General features: G+C 36.8%; 1 protein-coding gene across 9 annotated transcripts; it reads left to right on the top strand.

Moving 5' to 3' along the window:
- Positions 1-433: 433 nt before the first annotated feature.
- On the top strand, positions 434-6,121 carry LOC130745455 (pentatricopeptide repeat-containing protein At1g12300, mitochondrial-like). 9 transcript variants are annotated; one of them, XR_009021764.1, is made up of 7 exons: positions 434-2,183; positions 2,508-2,639; positions 3,110-3,360; positions 3,841-3,978; positions 4,332-4,392; positions 5,166-5,281; positions 5,541-6,121. XR_009021764.1 is itself a non-coding variant. In XM_057597731.1 (2 exons), exon 1 carries the CDS (start codon positions 528-530, stop codon positions 2,175-2,177), a length of 1,650 nt encoding a protein of 549 aa, XP_057453714.1. In that variant the 5' UTR covers positions 434-527; the 3' UTR covers positions 2,178-2,183; positions 2,508-3,042. The 9 variants fall into 9 exon arrangements, 1 of the variants encoding a protein (XP_057453714.1); XR_009021762.1 differs by lacking the exon at positions 4,332-4,392 and having other exon boundaries at positions 5,656-6,121; XR_009021761.1 differs by lacking the exon at positions 4,332-4,392 and having other exon boundaries at positions 5,546-6,121.
- The last annotated feature ends 19,389 nt before the right edge of the window (positions 6,122-25,510 follow it).

The raw sequence follows: 25,510 nt of genomic DNA, 5'->3' as shown, positions 1-25,510 counted from the left end.
GATGTTGATGACCTTGTCCACGGTGGAACCGTTGCCGGTGTCGTGAACTGAGGGTTTGACGACATGGTTGAGGTGAAGGCGGTGGTGGGAGGGTTGGAGGTGGTAGTGGTTGTGGGAGGGTTCGAAGGTTATTGTTTTAGGCTTTGTTTGGATTAGGGGAAGGAGATGGAATGGAGCGGAAGGGAAGAGGAGGAATGAGAGATTCATTGTTTGTGTAGTTAAACATATGATGAAATTCAATGATATGCGTTCCATCATGTTACAATAGTTTCCCTCACTTTTGTTCCCCTAAATTTGGAGGAATAAGATTGAATTAAAAGACTGATATCTGATCAAATTTTAGAAATACTAAGATACCCTTGTGGCCTTGTTAAAGTTTATAAATGTATAAATTTTGATGAACCAACTAAATAGAAAAACCACATGTAAAAAAAAGTCCAGGCCCTGTGATATTCGTTAAAGTTGTGGGTCATTGAAAAAGCTTTGGGTTTCAGAGGGAGCGTGCTAGGGTTTCTACAGAGTTGAAAATGTCACTCAAGAAGCAAGTTGTGCTTCTTTCCAAACCCTGCTTTCTTCTTCCATCAACCTCTTGCTACCATTCTCATTCTCACTCTCACTCTCACTCTCTGCCTCCTTCCATTCACAATGTTGATGATGCCGTATCCTTATTCAACCGCTTGCTCCAAACGAGTCCTACCCCATCCATCATCGAATTTGGTAAGATTTTAACCACCCTCGTGAAGATGAAGCATTACCCCACTGCTATTTCCCTTTCTCACCAAATGGAATCTAAGGGAATTATTTCTAACATTGTTACTATGAGCATCTTGATCAATTGTTACTGCCACATAGGTCAAATACCTTTCGCCTTTTCTGTACTCGCTAAACTTCTCAAGAAGGGTTATCAGCCCAACACTGTCACCTTCACTACACTTATCAAAGGCCTCTGTCTTAATGGTCACGTTCAGAGAGCACTGCAATTTCATGATCATGTCGTGGCACAGGGGTTTCACTTGGATCAAGTTAGTTACGGGACCTTGATTAACGGATTATGTAAGATGGGAAAAACAAGAGCTTCATTGCAGTTGCTGCGAAATATTGAAGGGAAATTGGTAAAGCCTAATGTGGTAATGTACAACACTATCATTGATAGCTTGTGCAAAGATAAACTTGTTAGTGATGCGTTTAATTTATATTCTGAAATGGTTGCCAAGAGAGTTTTACCTGATGTTTTCACTTACAATGCTTTAATATATGGCTTTAGCATTGAGGGTCAATTGAAAGAAGCAATTGATTTGTTCGCTGAAATGGTGATAAAAAACATTGACCCGGATGCTTATACTTTTAATATACTGGTCGATGGTTTATGTAAGGAAGGAAAGGTGAAAGAAGCTAAAACTGTGTTAGCCTTGATGATGAAACAAGGTTTGAAACCTTATGTTGTTACTTATAATTCTTTAATGTATGGGTATTGCCTAGTTAGTGAAGTAAACAAGGCCAAATACATGTTGAACTTCATGGCCCAAAGGGGAGTGACTCCTAATGTCCAGAGCTACAGTATTATCATTAATGGATTGTGCAAGATTAGAAAGGTGGATGAAGCTTTGAATCTCCTTGCAGAAATGGACTTAAAAAACATTATTCCTGATACAGTCATGTACAGTTCTCTTATTGACGGTTTATGCAAATCAGGGAGAATCTCTCATGCTTGGAAGCTTGTTGATGAGATGCATGTTAAAGGTCAACCAGCCAATATAATCACCTACAATTCTTTATTGGATGCTTTATGCAAAAGTCATCATGTTGACAAGGCAATTGCTTTAATCCAGAAAATTAAAGACCAGGGTATTCAGCTAGATGTGCGCACATACAGTATACTTATGGATGGACTGTGCAAAGAAGGAAGACTTAAGAATGCACAAGATGTTTTTCAGGATCTTTTAACTAAAGGCTATCATGTAACTGTCCCAATATATACTATTATGATCAATGGGCTTTGTAAAGAGGGTTTGTTTGATGAAGCATTGGCCTTGCTGTCTAAAATGGAAGACAATGGTTGCATGCCTAATGCTATAACTTTCGAAACAATCATTCGTGCTCTATTTGAGAAGGGTGAGAATTATATGGCAGAGAAACTTCTACGTGAAATGATGGCAAGAGGTCTATTGGAAAAGTAAAAATAGGTAAGTAAGATGCTTTTTTGTTACACATTATGTTATTTGTAATTTTTATGATTGCCCTATCTTTGCATATTTATTTACAAAGGAAGATGGATTGCACAACGGACTCACTGTCACTTTAGTCATGAAAAAAAGTCATGTGTTACTAGAATCATTTTAATATTGTAACTATCGTTGGTCTTTTTTTCTTCTTCTTCTTCATGACTAGTTTACTTGTTCTCTTCTTTTTATCAATCGTGGATATGACTGCAACAAGCCATGCATCTGAGTTGAATTTCAGCATCTGTTTCAGAAAGAAATGTATTTTACTTTTTCGCTCAATCTCAGGGTGACAACTACATGCATGCTAGTTCATTTGGCATTAGAAACAGATCATACCACTGAAAAACGTCTCAATAAAGAAATGGATTGAGGGAATGCAGCTGAGGAGGAAAGAAGAACATAGAATGGCAGAGTCAGGTGCATGAACCAAACATATGGAGTTGGATCTTTTCTTTATTAGAGAAGAGGTCTTCAACAAAAGTCTAATTGTTCATCATGTTTCTTCACTGGATCACAGTGTTAATATCTTCACCAAAGCACTCTTTCATTACGTTACGCTTCAACTCATTGAGAGACAAACTCAATGTGGTTAACAAGTTTTCACTTGTCAACCCTTCTTGAGTTTGAGCGGGAATGTTTGTGTTAGTTTCAGTCCATTAATTAGAATTTTGTTATAACTAATGTCAGCCAATGTTATGCCAGCTTGTAGTTAGTTTTCTGTTTTTTATACAAAATAGTTAGTTTGTGTAGCTTCTCGTGCAAGCTACTTGTATTGCTCATCTATATAAGTGCATCTTATTGTAAACACAGATTCAGAATATGAGATACAGTTTGTTTCAGCTATCTCTCTGTTTTCAATATCTTTCTCATTTCTCTTATCTTAACAGGCCTTGAAAGACATCCAAATATATGACCAAGTATGCACATGCCCAGATTTTGGCAAGTGTTTCACTGGCTTTGTTACAAATTGGATTGTTTTGCGGGTGGTTTACTTCATGATTAGTTAGCAGTTAGCAAAGTTGGAATCTTCTACTGTCAAGTTCGGCATTTAGTTAACCACCCATGCATATGTGACTTGTCTAATAATTATCAGGATGATTGGCTCAAGATATCAGCAATTATCTGTAGAAATCTGCAGGTTAGAATAACTAATTGATGTTGTCACTAGTTGAACTTTGTTGTTTACAATATAGTTTTACACTCTTACTTATTTACCTGATGGGTATTGATTTGAACCAGCTGCTTTCGTTTATATCATTGTGTATATCATGTCGTAAATCATGGCATTAATTTCTACTAGTGCTGACTTTTCCCAATAATGGTGAGTAATGGTAACTATGCTTCGATTACTCTATGAGGATTTTTTGAGTGTGTGTTAAAAACCAGCGAAACTTGATCAGAGTGGAAGTATTTCCTTCCTTTAGTTGCACTGCCTCTCCATCATCTGCATCCAAAGCTTTTCAGTCAGAGTGACATCGTCCTAAGCTTCGGAAGCTTATATACACTTAAGTGAATTCATAGAAAGCATATCTAATGGTTCTAAATGTATATGACCTATTATTTGTAAATGAATATCTATATATGTTGAGGCAAGACTAATGACATTTGATTGTATTAGTTATGGTAAGCAGATGATGAAGAAGATATGCCTGTGCTGATGCCAGGGGATGTGATCCCAAAATTCATGGCCTCCAAGGGATGAAAGGATTTCAATTCGTGTGGACAAGGCAGCAACTACTGATTCTTACATTAGCAGGTAAAGAGTTGCTGGTTTTAACGGAAAAGCCTTTCAGAATTCAGGGTACCTTCCATAGATACATGTCATGGACCTTCTCAATTTATACACATTATCTAAGAATTTGACAGCTTTGTGCTGATTGACATGATATATCAATAGGCGCAAGAAAATACCAAAACAAACGCCTGTTTTATTTTTTCAGAATGGGAAGAAAATGGTTGAAATATCAACATTTCTACTTTGACTTATTGCATATCTTTGTATTTAAGATTTTCCTTGCTCCCTCTCTCCCCTTTATCAGCATTCAGATTTCAGTGCTAGTTCATTTAATTTTGCAATCTTCTTCTTAACAGTTGTTTGTTCTTCCTCAGAAATGTGGTTCTTTCTGCATACTTGAACTCATATTTTGCTGACTCTTCTAGCGTATCAAGGGTATATTTCCTTTGAAATGATCATACCTTTCTTACTCCTTGCCATTTCTGTCCCAAAAAATTGTGTTAAGTGTCAAGGTGGGAACTAGCACACATTCAAGACAACTTTCCTCATTTGATCAGTGTGCAGTAGACAAGTGTATGTTAAGCACAATCATAGGAGAGAAATAACTGAATGTAACATTTTGTGCTTGTTATCCCACTTGTCCAGTCGGCATAACATTATTAACAGCTAATAATGGCTTACCAATCCAAACATGTCTTTATAAATATGCAAAGTATAGTGGTTTAAAACTTAAGAAGAACACAGTTTCATGCGTCAAACATGTGAAAATGCCAATGCTCGATAGGTAGAGTAGAGAAAGACCAAGACCCTTTGCTGGGGGCCTATTATATTTATTTCCAACATGAAAAACCAGAAACCCACCCCTTACTTTCTCTCATCTGTATAACTTTCATGAAGCATTGCCTAACTAAGCACCCTTACAAGTATGAATTCTTACAGACTTGTTTAGGGTACAAGACCTAGCTTATTTCTTAACAGAATTTGGGGACATCATTTGGCATGATGCATGAGAGAGACATAATTGATTTGAATGAAATATCCAAATTTGCAGACTATCTGGCTTGTTAGAAATTAGAACAGCAACTAAAAAACTTGAATTTATAACAACTATGTGATGTTATTGGACAAAGTCTTCACATTTTTATTTTACTTTGAGCTTGTAATTTGAATGTCTTGCTTACAATACATTTCTCCTGCTCTTGTTTCAGTTTCGAAAACAACAGACTTAATAGTCTTGAGCTGAAAAAAGACTGGATTTGCATGTCATCTTAATAGACGAGATTGAAAGAGAAAGAAGTGACTGGTGGTCAGGTTAGAGGCATAGGTGGGTTTGAGTAGGAGAAAACTTTTCTCCTTACAACATTCCCTTTCTGAAATTGCCTCTCACTAATTCTTCTGTTTTACACTCATTATTTTCTCCTATCTTTCACTCTCTCTTGCACATTGATACATGTGATGCAAATAATCCTCTTCGAGTTGTTTATTATATTGAAGATCTTTTGTTTATAAAAATATATGGTTGTTTTAAAATATTTTGTGTTCACATATATTTAAGTTTTTAATACTTACATAATATGGAACAGTACAGTCTAGTGACCGTTGATTCTCCATAGAAATGGACTGAGTACTTAAATAGCTTGCTGATACTCTATCAACCGGGCCTGATGAGAATTTGACTTGTCCCCGGTGAAATGTTAGGTCTGCTTATTGGCATTTTTCTACCGTTACCAACTATCTTATCATCAGAGCTTTGACTCTAGATCCTTGCACTGTTGTTCTGCTTGTTCCTGCATGGTGCTCACCGCAACAATATGAGTGAGAGGCAGGTCACAGTTCTATTTATGACAGGAAAGCTGAACTGAAATCTTTTGATTATTCTAAAGCTGGTGTTAAAGTCCTTCTAGAATCTGGTGTGACAAAGATCCCATACCTGTTTTATTGTAACATGTTTTGCACAAATTAGATTAGAGATTCTGAAATTCTTAATTACAGGGCGCGCTATATGTATGGCCTGAGATTCTGAAATTCTTAAGGAAGTTGTAAACACTTATCAGCCTGGATTTGTATGGTAACAAGTAGGAGAGGAAAATCCCAAAATCACTTGGCAAGTTGAAGTCACTAAAATTCCTGTAATCATGTTTATGTTGATTTTTCTTTTTCTTGATATCTACCTTTTGAGTGATGTATAAATTGCTGCCTGTTTTGCTCACTCATTTGCAATGATGAGTTAGGCTGCTAAACAACGAGTTGACAGGATCAATAACGAAATAACTCATTCCTTTGACCAATCTCAAAATCTTGAGTTTCTTTTCATCTCATGTTTTCATCCTGTTCTTTATTGGGAATGTGATGGAATGGAAATGATCTGAGTTCAAATTTACTGCGTTTTATTATTATTTATTTTTACCATCAATTTATTAGCTGATTTCAGACTCCAAATTTTGCAGCTATGATTCTAATAATGACCTATGTGGAACAATACCAATAGATGGAAACTTTGGGTCCTTCCCTAGAAATTACTGCAACTATTTCGTGCTTGTTATCCCACTAGTCCTGTCGCCATAACATTCTTAACAACTTATAATGGCTTACTGATCGAAACATGCCTTTATAAATATGCAAAGCATAGTGATTTGGAACGCTAGAAGAACAAGGTTTCACACGACAAACGTGTGAAAATGCCAAGGCTTGATAGGTAGAGTAGAGGAAAACCAAGACCCTTCGCTGGGGTTCTTTAATATTTATTTCCAACATGAAAACCAGAAAACCACCAATCACTTTCTCTCATATGTAAAACTTTCATGAAGCATTTCCTAATTAATCACCCTAACAAGTATGATTTCTTATATAGTCTTGTTTAGGGTCCATTGCCTTAGCTTATTTCTTGACGGCATTTGGGGATTGACATGATGCATGAGAGAGACATAATTGATGCATGAGAGAGACATATATTGTCAAGGGTTTTATTTACAACTTCTAGTTGAATTTTTAGGGTGTGCTCGGTTAAGTCAATAGAAAATAATAGATAAGAAATCAAAATGGAAATCAGCATAGTGGAAAGAGAATTAATTCTTGGAGAAGCAACTCATTGTAGCTTTTCTGGCAACATAGTTAATTTTGAAAAATCTGAATGTGAATCCAAGCATTTTCTTACATGCTTTGGTATAACAATAATAAGATTTTACCAACACAATAGGTCATACATGGAACATTGCATTATCGAATTTGTTATTGTTATTTTACCTACACAATAGGTCATTTTACTGGTTCCATCCCTTAACACAACTAACTAGTAACTACCCCTTTAAGTCTTGAATTCAAAAAAGAATGATTGCCTTTATTTATTAATAGATAAAAATCTTGAGTACAACCTCTCAAGAAAATCCATAATACATGTGCTAAAATCAAAAGTGAAAACTCACCAAAACAATGATAGTCCACTAAAGCTAATCAAGTACTCATTTCACCTAAAATGAATCCACCAAAAAAAACTTGAAAAACTGTAGCAAGTTGAACCTTCCTTATAACCTATACAAACTTCTTTCATTTTGCAATCATCATCAAATCTGTGGGGACTTTTCTTGTGAGCAATTTGAAATATTTGCCATAAAGACACACATTTTCTTTTTCCCATCATGAAAACCAATCCTAGTTTTCCTGATATTTACTTGAATTTCACATAGTATGGACTCAATTAGATGCCCTCTATGTGGAACTTTACACTATTTGTCTTTACTTTAAGCATCTTTGCACAAGTAATCGTCTTGACATTAACACCAAGATGAAGAGCTCTACGAATAGTCTCAGAACTGTCATGTCCAATGAGGAAAAAATTATAACAATCAAAGCATGGATTGGATTACCCACTTCTACTCATAAAAAATTGAAACATAACTTAAAATATAGCTAACCATGTACTACGTCGGCTGAATTTTCTCCGTCAAAGTTAAAAGAAAAGGATGCATAACATCTTCTCCTAAACCATGTGTAGCAACATAGCTTGAAATCATGGAAACACAACACTTTTTATTTATTAATTTCTTCTCTTTATATCATATCACTCGTCACATCTATTATTTTCTCTTAAGTGAAGTAGACGAGATTCCTATGAAATACTAATTTGAAGGGAGGTGAAAATTGAGTTGCTAATCGGTAATATCAACTTCCTAGAAATTAGACATGGAATGTAAAAAGTGTACATTTACATTATAATCTTCTTTTTGGTATGCCATAGGGGGTTAAAAACCCAATTGGCAAGAAACTAATCCCTCTATTCTCTATTATAAGGACATATTCAGACAATCACGCTTATCAATAAAATATGTAATGTGTTCGATTTATATTTTTGTTTAAAAAAATGTTATTCAAACTTCCTTATTTACCCCATTTAAAATTAATCATTTATTTTTATTTTATTCCACTAAAAAAGGAAAATTCAAAAAGTCTAGTTAAAAGATTGAGATATCCTGTTTTAACAAACTAAACAGGTACAAAAGTTGAATAAAAAATTAAAATTAGTGTTTTTAAGAATATTTGTGAATGTAAAAGAATTGGATTTTTTAAATAATTAATTGGTTGGGAAAACCATGAATAGTGGGTGATGGTTTTTTTTAAATTTAAAAAATATTAAATGTAAAAGATAAATATGGAACATCATCATAATATTGTCTTTTAAAATCTACTAAAAGGTTTTATATTAAGGGACAAAGAAGTATGCCACAAAGGGTCTTATAATATGGGACATAGTAAATCTTAACCTCTTTTTTAGCATTACAATGTCTTGCGCTTAGGGTAAATGAAGTGGCTTTAGATCATCCACAATGAGAGTGACTTATTTAGATTTCTTAGTAATGCTTTTGCTCCGATTAGGACTTGAAGAGGAGCTTCAACTACTTCAAAGTTGGTGGTTCTCTTATTTGTGCTTCAATCCGTTGATTATAGTGTTGGTGTTCCGATATGTTCTTTGATCCATTGAAGAGAGGTGGTAGTGCTTTGATATGTGCTATAATCAATTGAAGAGAGGAAATATGAAAAATTGTCTGATGTAGACGCGGGATCAATATTAGTTACTATTTAACCCATTTAAAAATAGGTGACTTTTTAAAATTTTATATTAATTTTTTACTCTGTCTCCTTGGATTAATTTTTCAAAGTCCCAGCCCATTAATCCCGCTAGAACAATTTGATGAAACAAAGAACAGTAACTCAAAAATAGACACACTCTCATAAGAGACAGAGATCTCTGTCACCACCCTGTGCATTAGATCATCAAACCCTCCCTTCCTACGTCAAAGCCCGTCACCGCCGCCGCAGCCAGCAACCATAAACGGTGACTACCACCTCCGTCACCGCCGCTACAAATGTCATTTTTAAGATTGAGGAACTGTCTGTTTCTTCCAAACCCCACTTTTCTTCTTTCTTTTCATTCCCACTCCCACTCTCTTCCTCCTTCCATTCACAATGGTGATGATGTTGTATCCCTCTTCAATCGCTTGCTCCGAACTCGTCCTACCCCATCCATCATCCAGTTTAACAAGATTTTAACTTCCCTTGTGAAGATGAAGCATTACCCCACTGCAATATCCCTTTCTCGCCAATTGGAATCTAGGGGAATTATGTCTACCATTGTCACTCTCGACATCTTGATCAATTGTTACTGCCATCAAGCTCAAATCACTTCGGCTTTCTCTGTGCTAGGCAAAATTCTCAAGAAGGGTTATCAGCCAGATACCATCACCTTCACTACACTTGGAGAACCTTGGGGCTGTAGGAAGGCTTCCAACATGTATTTTTCTCGGGTTTTATTTACATTTTCTGTATGAATTCACTAGCCATGAGTGGCTAGTTCTTTTTTTTGCTTTGGGTTAAGAGATTCTATGAAGTTTTAGTTTGTTAAATCCTATCTCTATGCATGAGTTCTTGATTTACCTTGTATCTCAATTCCATTATGCATGTTTAGCTTTGGTGCACCCTTGCTATAGGCTAGATTATAATCAAATGGAAGTTTGTTATGATTTAGGGACATGAATTGGAATAGGTCCTTCTATGCTTGCTTCTAGGAATAGAGTGAGGGTAGGATTTTGTTGGCTTGAATATGTATGCTTAAAAACCTCTTATGAATAATTAAGTACACAAGGAATTGGGCTTAACTTTCAATTTGAGAGAATTACTTTTGTGAGGAATCAATTAGTAAGTACATAGGCTAAAGCAACAAGGGATAAATCAAGGTTTCACATGCATAGGATAGGTGGACTAAAGTGGATTAGATGATCAACAACCCAAGGCAATTTTCCATCAATTGTTAAATTCAACATTTTCAACATTGCTCTTTTGCAAAACCTTTGTCTCCAACAATCAAAACCAATTTCTGAATTTTACTGTTTTAAGAACTTGCAAACTTTAGGCTTAAATCCACAATTCTCACTCACAGTCCCTGTAGTTCGATATTTTAAAACCCGGAGGTTTCTGTACACTTGCAGATTGACCAACACTTTCTTTGTGTTTTTACTTTTTTTTGGTAATTTCATAGTTTTATAGGGACTTTTCTTGCAATTTAAGTAAGTTTAGGACTTGCATAATTTTCCTATTATATGTGAGGGTTCTCTTTGCTAATAGACTCTTGGAGCTCCTAGATATTTCCTTGGCTTTGTGTTTAAGTAATCAGGTCTGAAACTGAAGGAGAAGGAAGGTCAAGAAGCTTGGTGAATGAAAGGAGGCTTAAAGAGGCTTGAAGAGGAGTTAAGAGGAAGTTCTAAAGGTTTTCCAGTGAGTCAGAGCGCCTAGGCGTGCTCCATTAGCGCCTAGGCTCCAATTGCTCTGTTCCAGGATTTTGGAATTGGCGCCTAGACATGCTTAATTTGCGTCTAGGCGCCAATTGCCTTCCAGAGGCGTTGTTTTCAGCTGGAATTGGCGCTCAGGCGTGCTGAATTGGCGCCTGAGCGCCCAGACCCGTGATTTTTGCCTATAAATAGGATTCTAGTCTTTTTCACTTGTATCTTTTCATACTTTGTAAAATTCAGAGGTAGAGGGTCACCTAGGAGAGTGAGAGAAGGCTTCCAAGCTTGCAATTCAGGTTCTTAGCCATCTTGGCTAATCTCTCTTCTTATGCTTTGGTTTCCATGTAAGACTTTTCATGTTTAAGATATAATCTTAAGTTCTTTCCGACATGATCTCCTTATATCCTTGAATCTCATTTTCTGAATATCAATCTAAGCTTGTATGCATGCTTGCTTTATGCTTTTCTATAATCAGAACGAAAGTTTGTTATAGATTAGGGAACCGATTTGGGATTACCGGAAGGGTTGGGGTTTGTTGGCCTGAAATTGCATGATATAAAACCTCATATAAATGACTAAGTACACAAGGAATTTGGCTTAACTTTTAGTATGGGAGAATTGCTTATGTGAGGAATCAATAAGTGAGTAACTAGGCTATATCATCAAGGAGAGATTCATGAGTTCATGTGCTTAGAATGATGTACTTGAATTGACTAGTTGAGCAAGAATCCAAAGTATGTTCTTTTCTGAGTTTTTGTTTATTTTATCTTTGCTACTTCGACATATATCTCAATAAAACAAACCTTCATACTCAAGGCTTGAACCGAATTTATTCACTCACAACATCCTGAAATTGTTTTTCATTTCAACATCCTCAATCTTCTTCTCCTTTCCTTTCGTCTGGTTAGTCTTCACCCAGTTTCCTGAATTCTTCATACTCTGTTTAATCACTTGAATGGGAACCATAGGAGCCCCTCCTTTGTGCCCCAAAAGTTGAAACTTAACAGGCTTCTCAGAGCTGGACTGACCCACTTCAGGGGCTGACTTCTCCCTTTGGTGACGCCTCCATTGAGTTTTTGTCATTGGGTTTCGACCTAAATATGGCTTTGGGACATAGGTATAATTCTTGGAATTTCGAGAATTATCCATACAGGCAGACCCATTCCCCAGTTCGACCACTTTCACCTTAGGGTGAGGTGCTTGGTTCCTTGTCATCCACTTGTTGAATGACACTCAACTTGGCGGCACATAGGTTAGACCACGCCCTCTTCCAAAACCAAATGATCCCCTTCCCCTCATGAAAGGAGAATTAGATCGTCCTCTGGAACCAAGTCCATGAGATCTTTCAAGTATCACCCTCTGACGATGCTTTTTGGTTTCAGCATCTTCTATGGTCTAAGCAGCCACTTTGTCTAATATGACACTGCACCTTGGGCACAACATCACCTTAGAATATGACTTATGGCAACGCTGCAAGAATTCCAGCAGACTCTCCTCCGAACGAGGATAAACTATTTTCTTAGCAGTTTCGACTTCCTCCTCCACAGATGGAGAATCCATTCCTTCCTCAGAAAGTTCGACCTTCTCCATTCCTGGAGTAGGTCCCACAGCTTCATTGTCATCATCACCGGTAGCAACCTGGTTCAAATCAGACAACTCGACCATCATGATTTCGGCTTGTTCGACGTAATTAGCACTGCCAATATGCATTGGGTCAGAATCAATTTTCATCGCAGCCTTATCCTTTTCTTCAAATTTCAGTCATCCTTCTTTAATAGCAGTTTGCACCAGATCCCTGAAACGTACACAATTATTAGTCCAGTGACTAAATACATTATGAGACTTACAAAACTTTTTCCCTTTCCTTTGGTCGAAAGGTACTTCTTTCTGATCAGGAGGGACTTTGATCTGTCCATCCTTTAACAAAATATCATAAATCACATCACATTTTTTTAACAAAATATCATAAATTACATCACATTTAGTCACGTCAAAATTATATAATTTCACAGGAAACTTGCTAACACTCTTATTCGTCTCAGTATTTTTAGACTCATAAGGTTTTAACATTTTACAAACGTAACGAGGCCCCGATACCAATTCGGCCACATACACCTCCTGTTGTTCGACATTGTCGTAGTTGCCTTGATAAGAGTCATAGTCGACTTCATATTCGCAACTTTCGACAAACGCAACTTTAACTTTCTTTGGGACTTTATTAAATTTCTCTTTTTCGAGTTTTAAGTTCTCAATTTGCCTGACTCTATCAGCCAATTGAGCCATGTCCCTAAGGTGCTGGGTATCTATCTTTTTACGAATTGAATAGTCTAAACCTCCGGCCGCCATTTCGACTAACTCGTGCTCTGGAACCTGAGTGAAGCACTTCGACTTCAATTGTCTAAACCTATTCAAATAATCATCTATAGTTTCTTTAAACTTTCTTTTCACGCTAGCCAGTTCTTTCAGACTAACTTTCGACTCACCCCTGAAGAACTGTTCATGAAAAACTCTTTCTAACTGTGTCCAATTATGGATTGAATTAGGCAACAAAGTGGTAAACCAAGTAAAAGCATTTTTTGTCAGAGAACTGAGAAAATACTTCATTTTCAAGTTCTCATTATTTGCTACATCTCCCGCTTCTATTTGGTACCTAGCAATGTGTTCGATCGTCGATTCTCCAGTGTCTCCTGAAAACTTAGTAAATTTTGGGACTTTCCATCCCCTAGGTAATTCGGTTTGGAGGACGAATTCGGAGAAGGCCGAAGCGAAATGGGGTCGGTTCGCATAGCCCACATTGAACCCATGTTGGTTCAATAATTGTTCGACTATACTCGCTATATTTTGATGCCCCCCGATGTTATTCTGTCTAATTCTCTCGACTATCCTTCTGCGTCCATATTTCGATTTATTAAAATAGGATTTTCGATATTTTGAGGCACTTGGACGCTAGGATTCTCTAATTGATCTCGACCACCCTGCAACGCCGCTATTTTGACATGTGCCTGAGGTGGTTCATTCTGAAGGACTACATTAATTTCAACAACATTATTCAACGCTGCACCCACAGGATTCGCCACCTCGTTTCGAGGGACTCCAAACGCATCCTCAATTCGACCCATTTGTCTTGTCAATTGCTGATAAGACTCATTTGTGTTTTGAATAAAAGGGTGAAACACAGTTCCTATTTGTTGGGTTAACATGTTCACCATTTCATGGTTACTATCATCCATTTGTTGCCTCAACACATTAACAGATGTACTCGTCAAGGAATTTCCCAAGGGGTTAACACTTACCCTTGTCATTCCTTGAGGGTAAATATTGTTTCGACCTCCTACATTGGAAGTCGAAGCCTGGTGCGGATTCCTTGGGGATCCGACAAACATTATGTTATCTGAATATACGGCGGGGAATTTCCCCACTTCTGCCATTAACCCAGGAGGCATTCCAAACGGCGGGTTCACCGGCATGTTTACCGGTTGGGGTCGAGAGACCCCAGCAGCCATTTATGACACCACCGGAGTTGTCGGAGAAGGCATTGTAGCCGCTTGGGATTCCACGGGCATCACATTTTCGGCCACATTAGTTGTCGTTGCCTGTGCGGTTCCAAAATTCAAAGCATTTCCCTCAACGTTTACTCCAACATTGGGATTTCCGGCTTGATTTGCCAAAGGCCCAGAGTTCGCAGGAGGGGAATTGTCATTCCTTGATCTACCATTCGCCATACTAACTAATCTTCCACTTCTTAAACGCATAAACGTGGACCAAGCAAGTTTGAATGATAACCAAATTCAACAACTATTTTCACAAAGAGGTCCCACTGGGCGTGCCAATTTGTTTACACCAAATTCTGGTAAACAAATAGAGAATGCAAGGATCAATCTAGGGACTGGATTCGAGTCCTCCTTGGTTCTTTGGTGAAAATATCTCAAATATTGATTGATAAAACTAAAAGAAACTTGATAAAAAATGAAAATAAAATAAGTAAATTCGACTAAAATAAATGAACAAGCATTGAAACTTTCTGTATAACAATTGAATCTTAAAATACAAGAGTTCCACGAAGTTCCTACTTTTTTCCTCTAAGTTTGCTTGTAATCATTGCATTCGACTGTAAGCGTTTTGAGTACATTCGAGTAAGTATTCGTGAACCCTGATTCTATGAAAAAATATGCTATTTATAGACCTAAAATATAAATGTCTCCTAACGGTCAATTAACAAAGCAATTACAAGTGTTTTATGCACCCTTTTTAGTCTTACACTTGTCTTCTTGCCCTGCACGTGTCCTTCTTGAGTCATATTCAAAACAACCGGCTTTCAACATCAAACTCCTTGTATCTCGAAAGTTATTCCTCAGGTCGAAACTATAAATGTCGATATTATTTGACACTTAACGAATTTCTTGTCTAAATCTTCAAACCTTCGACTTTTATTAAACAGTCGAATTACACAATATAAGTCGAAATTATATGAACCTTGTAGTTAACAGGTGGGTGGAGTGGCGGTTTCCATGTGAGCAGTGGTTGAAGATGATGATGAAGCTTTGAAACTAAACCATGTGAAATGTCCATGTTGTAATAGGAAAAACTCAATTATGAAAGTGACTGAAACTGAATTTGTCCTCTTCTGGGAGTCCATCATTGTGAATTAAGGCCCCAGTATGAAATGTTCATCAATTGGTTTTTTATCCCACAAGCTTCTTAGTATCAGTATTTGAATATAGTTAATAGGATGGTTTTGAAAAAAGGTTGTTGTATTAGAGCAAAAGTTGAAATAGGAAGGAGCTGTGTAGCTTGGGAGTGAAAAGGGAAAAACAGAGTAAGCACTTAATGATCTTGAAGCTTACTGGCTTAATTCTCAGTTGACATACTACATGCCTATTTATAGGCGTATGTCGCCGTCCTTACAATGGCGGTGAATAATAATTAATTACTTTAGTTCATTCTAGATTGCTCATGATGGATAATATTACAATGCTCTAGAGTTTTCTTGTATACATTGCAAAGAGAATTCTAGAAATTTGTAGCAACTTCAACATTCCTCCTTGATGCAAATTTCTCCAACTCCAAGCATAGCTCGTAGCTCTTCAAATCTTGGTCTCGGTAATGCCTTCGTAAATATATCTGCAATTTGAACTTCAGTCCTGCAGTAATTGAGCTGAATCTCTTTTGTTGTCTCAGCTTCTCTGATGAAGTGGTATTTAATTGCTATGTGCTTTGTTCTGCTGTGATGCACCGGATTCTTCGCCATAGCAATAGCTGATTTGTTGTCACAGTAGAGTATAGTAGGCCCATCTTGTTTTTCTCCCAAATCTTCAAGTATTCTTCGTAGCCATATAGCTTGACTTGTTGCTTCAGCAGCCGCCACGTACTCTGCTTCAGCTGTTGATTGTGCAACTGTAGCTTGCTTCTTAGACGCCCAAGAAAATATTCCCGATCCAAGTGAGAAAGCATAGCCGGAAGTGCTTTTCATGTCATCTACCGAACCTGCCCAATCACTGTCGGTATAGCCAAGCAACCTTGAGTTGGTTGTGGTTTTGTAACATATGCCAAACTCTTTTGTTCCTTGCAGGTATCTTAGGATTCTTTTGCCTGCTCCAAAGTGTATCTGACTTGGGCTCTGCATGAATCTTGATAGAAGACTTGTAGCATACATGATGTCTGGTCGTATAGCTGTCAGATATAGAAGACTACCAATTAGACTCCGGTAGCGCGATGCATCAGCTTCTGGTGCTCCATCATCCTTCTGTAGTTTCTCATTTGTCACGAGTGGAGTACTAACAGGCTTGCAGCCGTACATCTTGAACTTCTTGAGTAAGCCTTCTGTATATTTCTTTTGTGAAATAAATATCCCATCATTTCTTTGACTTACCTCTATACCGAGGAAGTAGCTCATCAAGCCAAGGTCGGTCATCTCGAAGGTCTTCATCATGTCTTCTTTGAACTCCATCATCATCTTCGTGTTGTTTCCTGTGTAGATAAGATCATCTACATACAGGGAGAGTAAGAGAGTATGCTGACCTTGAGTCTTGATGTATAGTGTAGGCTCACTCTTGCTCCTCCTGAATCCTCGATCGATGAAGTACTGATCAATCCGACTATACCATGCTCGAGGAGCTTGCTTCAAGCCATAGAGAGCTTTTCTTAGTCTTAGCACTTTTCTTTCATTGCCTTCAGACACGAACCCTTGTGGTTGCTCCACATAGATCTCTTCTTCGAGTACGCCGTTGAGGAAGGCTGATTTGACATCTAATTGATGAATGCTCCAACCTTTTTGTGCTGCAAGAGCTATTAGAGCTCTTATTGTATCAAGACGAGCCACTGGTGCAAAAGTCTCATTGTAGTCGATGCCTGGTTGTTGTGAGTAACCCTTCGCTACTAGCCTCGCCTTGTGCTTCTGTATAGTTCCATCAGGGTTAAGCTTTGTCTTATAGACCCACTTAACCCCAATGATATCTTTTCCATGTGGACAATATACTAGCTCCCATGTGTTGTTTTTCTCTATCATCTTTATTTCTTCTTCCATTGCCTTGACCCATACTTCTTGCTTTGATGCTGCTTCAAAGCTTTCAGGCTCAAGTATGGCCAAGTTGCAGGTTTCGTATACATCCACCAAAGATCTTACTCTTCTGGGAGTAGATTCTGGTGATGAATCTTGTTGTTGTTCTTGTTGTTGCGGAGGTGAAGAAGGCTCACCTGAGTTTTCTTCTTCCTCTTCAACTTCTTCTAGAGGTCATTGCGTTGGTATGGGAATGTTCTTCTCCACTTTTTCTTCATCCCAATTCCAGGCAGCATTCTCGTCAACTTCAACATCTCGAATGATGGTAAGCTTCTTTGTTTTTAGGTTGTAGATCCGATAGCCTTTAGACTTTGTGTTATACCCGAGGAAGATACCTCGTACAGTCTTGTCTTCTAGTTTGTGTCTCTTCACATCAGGCACATGAATGTAGCATATAGATCCGAAGACCCTTAGGTGCTTTGCTGATGGCTTCTTGCCACACCAAGCTTCAATTGGAGTCTTATTTTGTACTGCATTTGTTGGACATCTGTTGAGTATATAGACAGCAGTGTAGACTGCTTCTGCCCAAAAGGTGTTTGGCATTCCCTTCTCCTTGAGCATCGATCTGGCCATCTCCATAACTGTGCGATTCTTTCTTTCGGACACTCCATTTTGTTGTGGAGTGTATGCGACTGTAAGTTGTCGCTCTATGCCTTCATCCTCGCAGAAGTTGTCAAACTCGTGGGATGTGTACTCTTTGCCACGATCACTTCTAAGTACTTTTATATGTTTTCCACTTTGTTTCTCGACCAGGGCCTTGAACTTTTTGAATACTCTAAAAACTTCTGATTTTTCTTTTAGGAAATAGACCCATGTCATTCTAGAGAAGTCATCGGTGAAGAGAATGAAATACCTGTTGTTATCATGTGATGGCGTCCTCATCGGTCCACACACGTCCGTATGGATCAACTCCAGCACGTCTTTAGCTCTCCATGCTTTGCATGTTGAGAACGACACTCTGCGTTGCTTTCCGAGGAGACACCCTTCGCAGGCTTCATTGCTCCCCTTTAAGCATGGAAGGTCTCTAATCATATTCTTCTGATATAGTAGCTTCAAGGCATGTGTGTTGAAGTGGCCAAATCTTCTATGCCAAAGCCATGAATCATCAACTTGCACCTTCATGGCAATGTTAGCTACATATTTGAAATTTAGAGGGAAGCTTCTGGTGCTCTTCTGCATCTTAACTTGGGCTATCTCAACCCTTTTGTCATGCTTGTCATAGATTCGACATTCATCTCCTTCAAAGTGAAGAGCGTAGCCTCTTTCTATCGTTTGGCCAATGCTTAAGAGATTCTCTTTTAGGTTGGGAACTAGTAAGACATCACTGATGAGTCTCGTACCTTTCTTTGTCTCTACCATGACGGTGCCTTTACCTTTTGACTCCACCACAACGCCATTTCCTAGACGGACTTTCACTTTGACAGAGTCATCAATGTTTTTGAAGATGCTCTCATCCTTGGCCATATGATTGCTGCAACCACTATCCAAGTACCAGCTTCCTCCAGTTTCTCCGGTTGAGTCTTGGGTGGCATAGAGAAGGTATTGATCTTGCTCTTGCTCTTCTGCAAGGTTAGCTTGATGTCTATTTTTGCTGTAACAATATTTCTCCACGTGCCCAAACTTCTTACAGTAGTTGCATTGTGGCTTATCACGATACCGACAATCTGCCTCGGCGTGACCTAGCCTTTTGCATATGCTACATGGAGGATTTTTATCTTGACTGTTCTTGGAGAAATTTCTAGAACTTTCTCTTCTTCTAGAACTTTCTCCATAATTCCTCTTCCCTCTATATCCTTTATTCTGTTGTCGAAATTTGAGCTTTGATTGGAAGGCATTTTCAAGTGTATCTTCATCATGCCTACACAATCTTTGCTCATATGCTTCAAGAGAGCCCATTAGTTCTGTCACTGATAGAGTGGACAGATCTTTGGTTTGTTCAATCGTTGTCACGATTGAGTCATATTTCCGGGGAACAGTAATTAGAATTTTCTCGACAATTTTCTTGTCAAGAATATCTTCCCCAAAGTCTCTCATTTGATTTACAATTTCCTTAATTCTAGAGTAGTAATCTTTAACATTTTCAGACTCTTTCATCTTTAACAATTCAAAATCTCGTCTTAGAGTCTGTAGTTTGATGGCACGTACCTTGTCGCTACCTTGGAACTCCTCCTTTAACGTATCCCAAGCCTCTTTTTCACTTTTAGCACCCAAAATTCTTGGAAAAATTGCGTCGGTCACTGCCTGTTGCAAAGTAGATAGCGCCTTTGAATCTTTGAGCTTATTCTCCTTCAGCTCTTTTTTTTGTGCTGCAGTGAGAGCTGAAGTATCTACAGGAGTAGTATATCCTTCTTCTACGACATCCCAACAGTCTTGGAAGCAAAAATATGTCTTCATTTTTGCACTCCAATAATCATAGTTTTCCCCATTGAAAATAGGGACAGTGATAGATGAAGGTTGGGAGGCATTAGCCATAGCTTAGAAAAATTATGGAAGTGGGTTATAAGTGCAAGATAAATTTTTAGTAGTAGTTGGGATAGTTTTGCAATAGTAAGGAGGTAATATAACTACGCCCAATGTATGATCGAACGTAGCTCTGATACCACTATCAGTATTTGAATATAGTTAATAGGATGGTTTTGAAAAAAGGTTGTTATATTAGAGCAAAAGTTGAAATAGGAAGGAGTCGTGTAGCTTGGGAGTGAAAAGGGAAAAACAGAGTAAGCACTTAATGATCTTGAAGCTTACTGGCTTAATTCTCAGTTGACATACTACATGCCTATTTATAGGCGTATGTCACCGTCCTTACAATGGCGGTGAATAATAATTAATTACTTTAGTTCATTCTAGATTGCTCATGATGGATAATATTACAATGCTCTAGAGTTTTCTTGTATACATTGCAAAGAGAATTCTAGAAATTTGTAGCAACTTCAACACTTAGTACTCATCATGTCAATCCGGTTCGGTCTTAAATTGACCCGATCCTAATTAGACCACATTGTCGGGTTGTAATATGAGAGTATTTGTTTGGATTATAGTCTCATGTGCTGAAATGGTGGCATGGTGGCTAGGAAGGAGAGAGGAAGAATTGGTAACCAAGTAAAAAGTATGTCTAATATGTTTTACGACATCATAACGACTAATATAATATAGATCAAACAAAAGGGACAAAGAACAGAATGATTTTTTCATGGATCAATATAGAATCATGTGTATAAGTCAAAGATAAAAAAACATATTTAACCCATAATGCTATTTACATACAATTGTTTGTTTTTTCGCCATTCTTACACTACTTTTTTTTATAATAAAACAAGTAAATCATAAATTTGGAATTCACTCTCCCTATTTTTGATTTTCTAAGAGTAAAATGGTGAAGAAATATTGATGAGTAAATAACACCACATTTTCTGATTCTCCCGGCATAAACTAAGCCTCTTTGTTGCAATCTTTTAAGATAAATATGCAAATCCAATCTTCCTTCAGCATCCAAAATCATATGGTACCAGTCCTTTCAGCTCGGACCACTGAGTCTGTTGTTTTCAAAACTGAAACCAGAGCAGGCAAAATGTATTGCAAGCAAGACATTCAAATCACTCAAGCTCAAAATGAAACATGTGAAGACTTTGTGCCATCACATTGTTGTTGTAAATTCAAGTTTCTGAGTTGCTATTCTAGCAAGCAAGATAATCTGCAAGTATATTAGATTTAATATTTTGGATGTTTCATTCAAATAATCAATTATGTCTCTCATGCATCATGTCAAATGTGGTCCTCAAATGCCGTTGAGCAATAAGCTAGGAACTATACCCTAGGCAAGTCTATAAGAAATGATACTTGTTTGGATGTTTAATGAGGTACGTGAAGCTTTATCAAAGTTATACAGATGAGAGAAAGCTAACTCTCTTGTTTATTATTGGTTCGTATTTGGCCTACGGTTTCCTTTTGGCCCATTTGTAATAGGCTCTGGTTGAAGAATGTCATAATCTGTTGGTTCAGGATACAAAAGAAGTTGCATCCCGGCCCGCTCTTAGCTAGCGTGTTTTCTTTTTTGGTTTGGCCCACCTGTAACTCAAAAAAATAACTTATTTGAGTAAATGCAGACAAGGATGTAACGATAGCACGAGTGTGTTTAAACTTTGAACAAAGTTAACAAGCGCTATTATTTGCACATTTGGAAAACACCTCATAAAATGTAAAGGCACGTAGAAGTATCAGAAGAATAATTCCAAGAATAATTCTATATTTTCGTATTTAAAAATGCTCCTTTAATAATTTTTATTAATTACCATACGAGAAAATACTTATTTTTTAGACTCTTTTCGTGAAGATGTAAAAAAAGTAGATGTCCAGAAAAAATAAAAATAAGAAAGGACAAAGAAAGTCACGTTGCAAACACGTGCAAGAAACGAATCGAAGAATAGGAAAGGCGCCTCTTAATCATCGCATTCAAAAGATTGATTAGCTAGCATTTGTACTTTTGCAGTACTAAACTACCAGATACGCACAGAAAGAAAGCATCTAAGAATGAAGCCAAGCTAGATACTATCTGATTGACCAATGAGAACCATGAAATTTGATATTAAGTTCATGTTTGATTTGAAATTCAGTCAAAGTTCAAAATTTATTCAAACGTAGAACCTGTAACGTAGGACAAAATTGATGCTTATCTTATGTTTGTGGTTCTACTTTTGATTGTTGGCTTCTTTCCTTTCACACACGCTTTCATCAGTTTTTTTGTGCTACTTTTGATTGTTGGCTTCTTTCCTTTCACACACGCTTTCATCAGTTTTTTTGTGCATCATTCCTTGGCTGATTGGACCTGATAGAAGTGGGATGCTACTCGTACACTGTAAATTAAAGCTGCTATACTTAGCAAGCAGGATAAGGTCACGCTATATCTGGCCTCTTCTTAATTTCATCTTCCTAGCATGCATGCACCTATTATGAAATAATTAGAATTGTATAAATCATTTAGGATAAATGAGGTAAAATCATATTGGTATTGAATATTTAGACATGTGTTATGGGTAAAAATTTCCTGATGCACATTCAAAATATTACTGAGTCACCTAAGCTAAGGTTATAATGTTTTCACCACATATTTACTTGTGGTGATTTAGACAATTCCAACTTTTATTTAATGATTAATAAGTTATTTAGACAATCCCTTGTTAAAATCAACCGGGCCACAATTACAATTTTTCAATTTACCGAGTCACTGTTTACAGAGGTTTTTGGTAAACAAATAAAAGAAAAGCGATTGTAGAATTCTTTGGTGAAAGCGCTATCAGAAGTAGAAATTATAAATGGAAAACGAAATTCAGGGACAGAATTCGACTAAACAAAACGTTGCAAACAAAAGTGCAGGAAAACAAAAGTAAATAAGTGAGAAAGAAACTTCATTGATTAAATAATAAAGTATAAAAAGTTGATTACAAAGCATGAACAAGAAATCGAAAACATGATTGGTTCAAACAATCACGTACTTAGTGGCAAACTCTGTTGGCTCATTGAGACTCATTGATCCAGACATTGAGAGCTTTTTGAGTGTTTTCTGAGGGAAAATTGCGAACCCCGCTCCGTTCGCTGAATTTCTTATTTTTAGGCCTTCTTCTTCAACTGCTGCTCTTCTAGAAGCTGCCCACGACCTGGCCTTCGATTTCCTGCTCGTTGTGCCACAGCCATGTTCTCCTTCATCCCACGTTCTTGGCAGTTACGAAGACAGTGATAACCGTTGGTCGACATACCCAACTTCGCTGATGCGCTTGCTTCGTGGATGTCACTGCCTTCCTTGATGGCGTCGATATCTTCATTTGTCGATTTGCATCCCTTGGTTGCACTGGACCTCCACAATTAGCCATCTTTTCAGTTAAGCTGTTGGCCTCCCTCATGGCCATTCTTCGACACACACGCTTCTTTAGCTTTTCCGACAACGTAAAATTTTAGGCCAATAGTCAGTTAAGCTAAGGTTATAGTGTTTTCACCACATATTTAGACAACGTCTTGTTAAAATTAACCGGGCCACAATTATAATCTTTCTGTTTAAGCAGTTCTTAATTCCAACAAAAGTTTGAGGATAAAAATGTATTCTCGATCATTTTTTAATTGAGAATATCTTTGGTTTATAATGAGAAGAAAAAATATGAAGAAGAAAAAAGAGATACGAAAAATAGCTTCAATTTATAAATTGTTTTGTATGATACAAATAAGAAAGATGATAGAAATAATAATTTGGTAAATTTTCTCACATATTATTTGGTTAAATAGAAAATAAAAGTTTTCTTTTTTGTATTTATAGACTTTTTGACCCAACCACACAAGACAAAAAGTTAGTGGTAATTTGAGAACATAAGGGAGGAAGAGGTCTTATACTTTGTTTGTTAGTGGAGAATTAAGAAAGAAAGAAAATAACTAGAAGAGATGGAGAATGGAGATAGATTAAAGTCTTGTTTGGAATAATTTATATCAACTTATTTTATAGCGTCACTTTTTGTGTAAACTAATTTGATGTATTAGTTAAGCGATCTCATAAAACTTTTTGTACAAAAGAAAAAACCATAACTATTTTTTTTTACAAAAGAAAATCCACCAACTAATTTGATGCTAAATTTCATTACATATTCAAGTTAAGATAACATGATATTAGTATTATACTATTATGTTTGATTAAAAAAACAAAATTATAGTTTTCCGATGAATGAAAAAAACAAAATTATAATGTTTGCATGTTTTGGTACATATTATGTTCGCGTTTAATTTCACATTCGGAATAATAGGTTTTAATTTTTAATTTTTTACTTAAAAAAATAAACACTAAAATCCTTTTGTCAAAACATTAATTATTTAATTTATTAACTAAGAAAAATTATTAATGCTTAAGTTTAATTAGCTCACTTTAAACTTCTATACATCGTATGAATTGTGGTTTTTCTAAACTTTCATCACTATTTTATTTTCTTATGAAAGCAATGTATAAAAAAAACCATTCATGCATCAAGATTTGATTTGGAAAAGGGTCTTTACTCTTTACTGTTAATTAATAAACAAACGGCTCAAAGCCTCAAACTGCGGTATATACATATAACCGTACCAGTTCCCTTTTTTTTCAAACTTAACAAATTTGTTATAATAAACTGATCTAATATTTGTGGTTATCCCTAAATGTTCAATCCAAATTAATTGTGTTCACACAGTAAGACAATGGAATTCATTTTACACGTGAATCGATCTCATTCATTTTACAAAAAAAAAAAGAAGAAGCCAGGTACACGCATTTAGAATAACATATAGACTTCATATTAATTACTTAATCAGTTGTCGACATCTTAAACCAAACTTTGAAAACAGTTTGATCATGCATTTAAGCACATTCTGATTCATGTGGCCGAGCGTGCCTGCCTACTGCAGCCAAACAATGTCATGCTCATGCAAACCAAATCAGCTTTTAGGCTGAATGGTTCATGCACCATTTTAATTTCCATTGTATCCTTTTCCAGCGTGCATCGATTCATTGCACATTTTCAATGTATTGTATCCACCAAAACCGCCTGACCAAATTTGTATATTTTACCCTTTCCTATTGTGGAATATATTTGCCAAAGAATCTTCCAATCACTCACATTACACACATTACATATATATATATATATATATATATATATAAAGTATTTACTATGGATAAGAATTATGTCATGATATTTTTTTAAGGCATCGATAAAGTTTGATAATACACAATATAATAATAATGTGAGTAAAATCCTCCAATGTTACATAGTAAAACTTAAAATCGAGCTCGTCCCATAAATTAAATTAATAAATGGCAGCAACACACTAAAGTAAGCCGCACAAACCCACAATTAACAAAATAAGCCCCAAGTCAGCATTGGAGGGAACATGAATCGGCACGGGACATCGACCAAAGACGAAAGCAACAAAACCGAACCATAATTTCAGGCACGATAGCTAGCATTGACAACAAGGCTAAAAGCCTATGAGCGAGCGAGCCACGCCCAAAGGACTTTCCGCACTCTTTGATTCAGCCGAACAAGCACATCAAACAAAGAGATCAAAGTGAAGCCATATTGATCTTCTTTACATGTGTAGAGTTTTTTGACTAAAGTATTCATTGTGAAAAATAGTAATTAAACAGTAAAAGTACCGTTAAAAGTTACGAATCATTTTGTTAAGAAATACAAGAATGTGTAAGGGAGAAGACCCA

Source organism: Lotus japonicus, chromosome 3, assembly GCF_012489685.1.
Source record: "Lotus japonicus ecotype B-129 chromosome 3, LjGifu_v1.2".
In the NCBI taxonomy this organism is placed as follows: Eukaryota; Viridiplantae; Streptophyta; class Magnoliopsida; order Fabales; family Fabaceae; genus Lotus; species Lotus japonicus.
This window is presented reverse-complemented; position numbering and strand designations above follow the sequence as displayed.

What these genes read in the sequence shown, in the direction of transcription:
- LOC130745455 (XM_057597731.1), top strand. Translation starts at nt 528, where the DNA reads ATGTCACTCAAGAAGCAAGTTGTGCTTCTTTCCAAACCCTGCTTTCTT.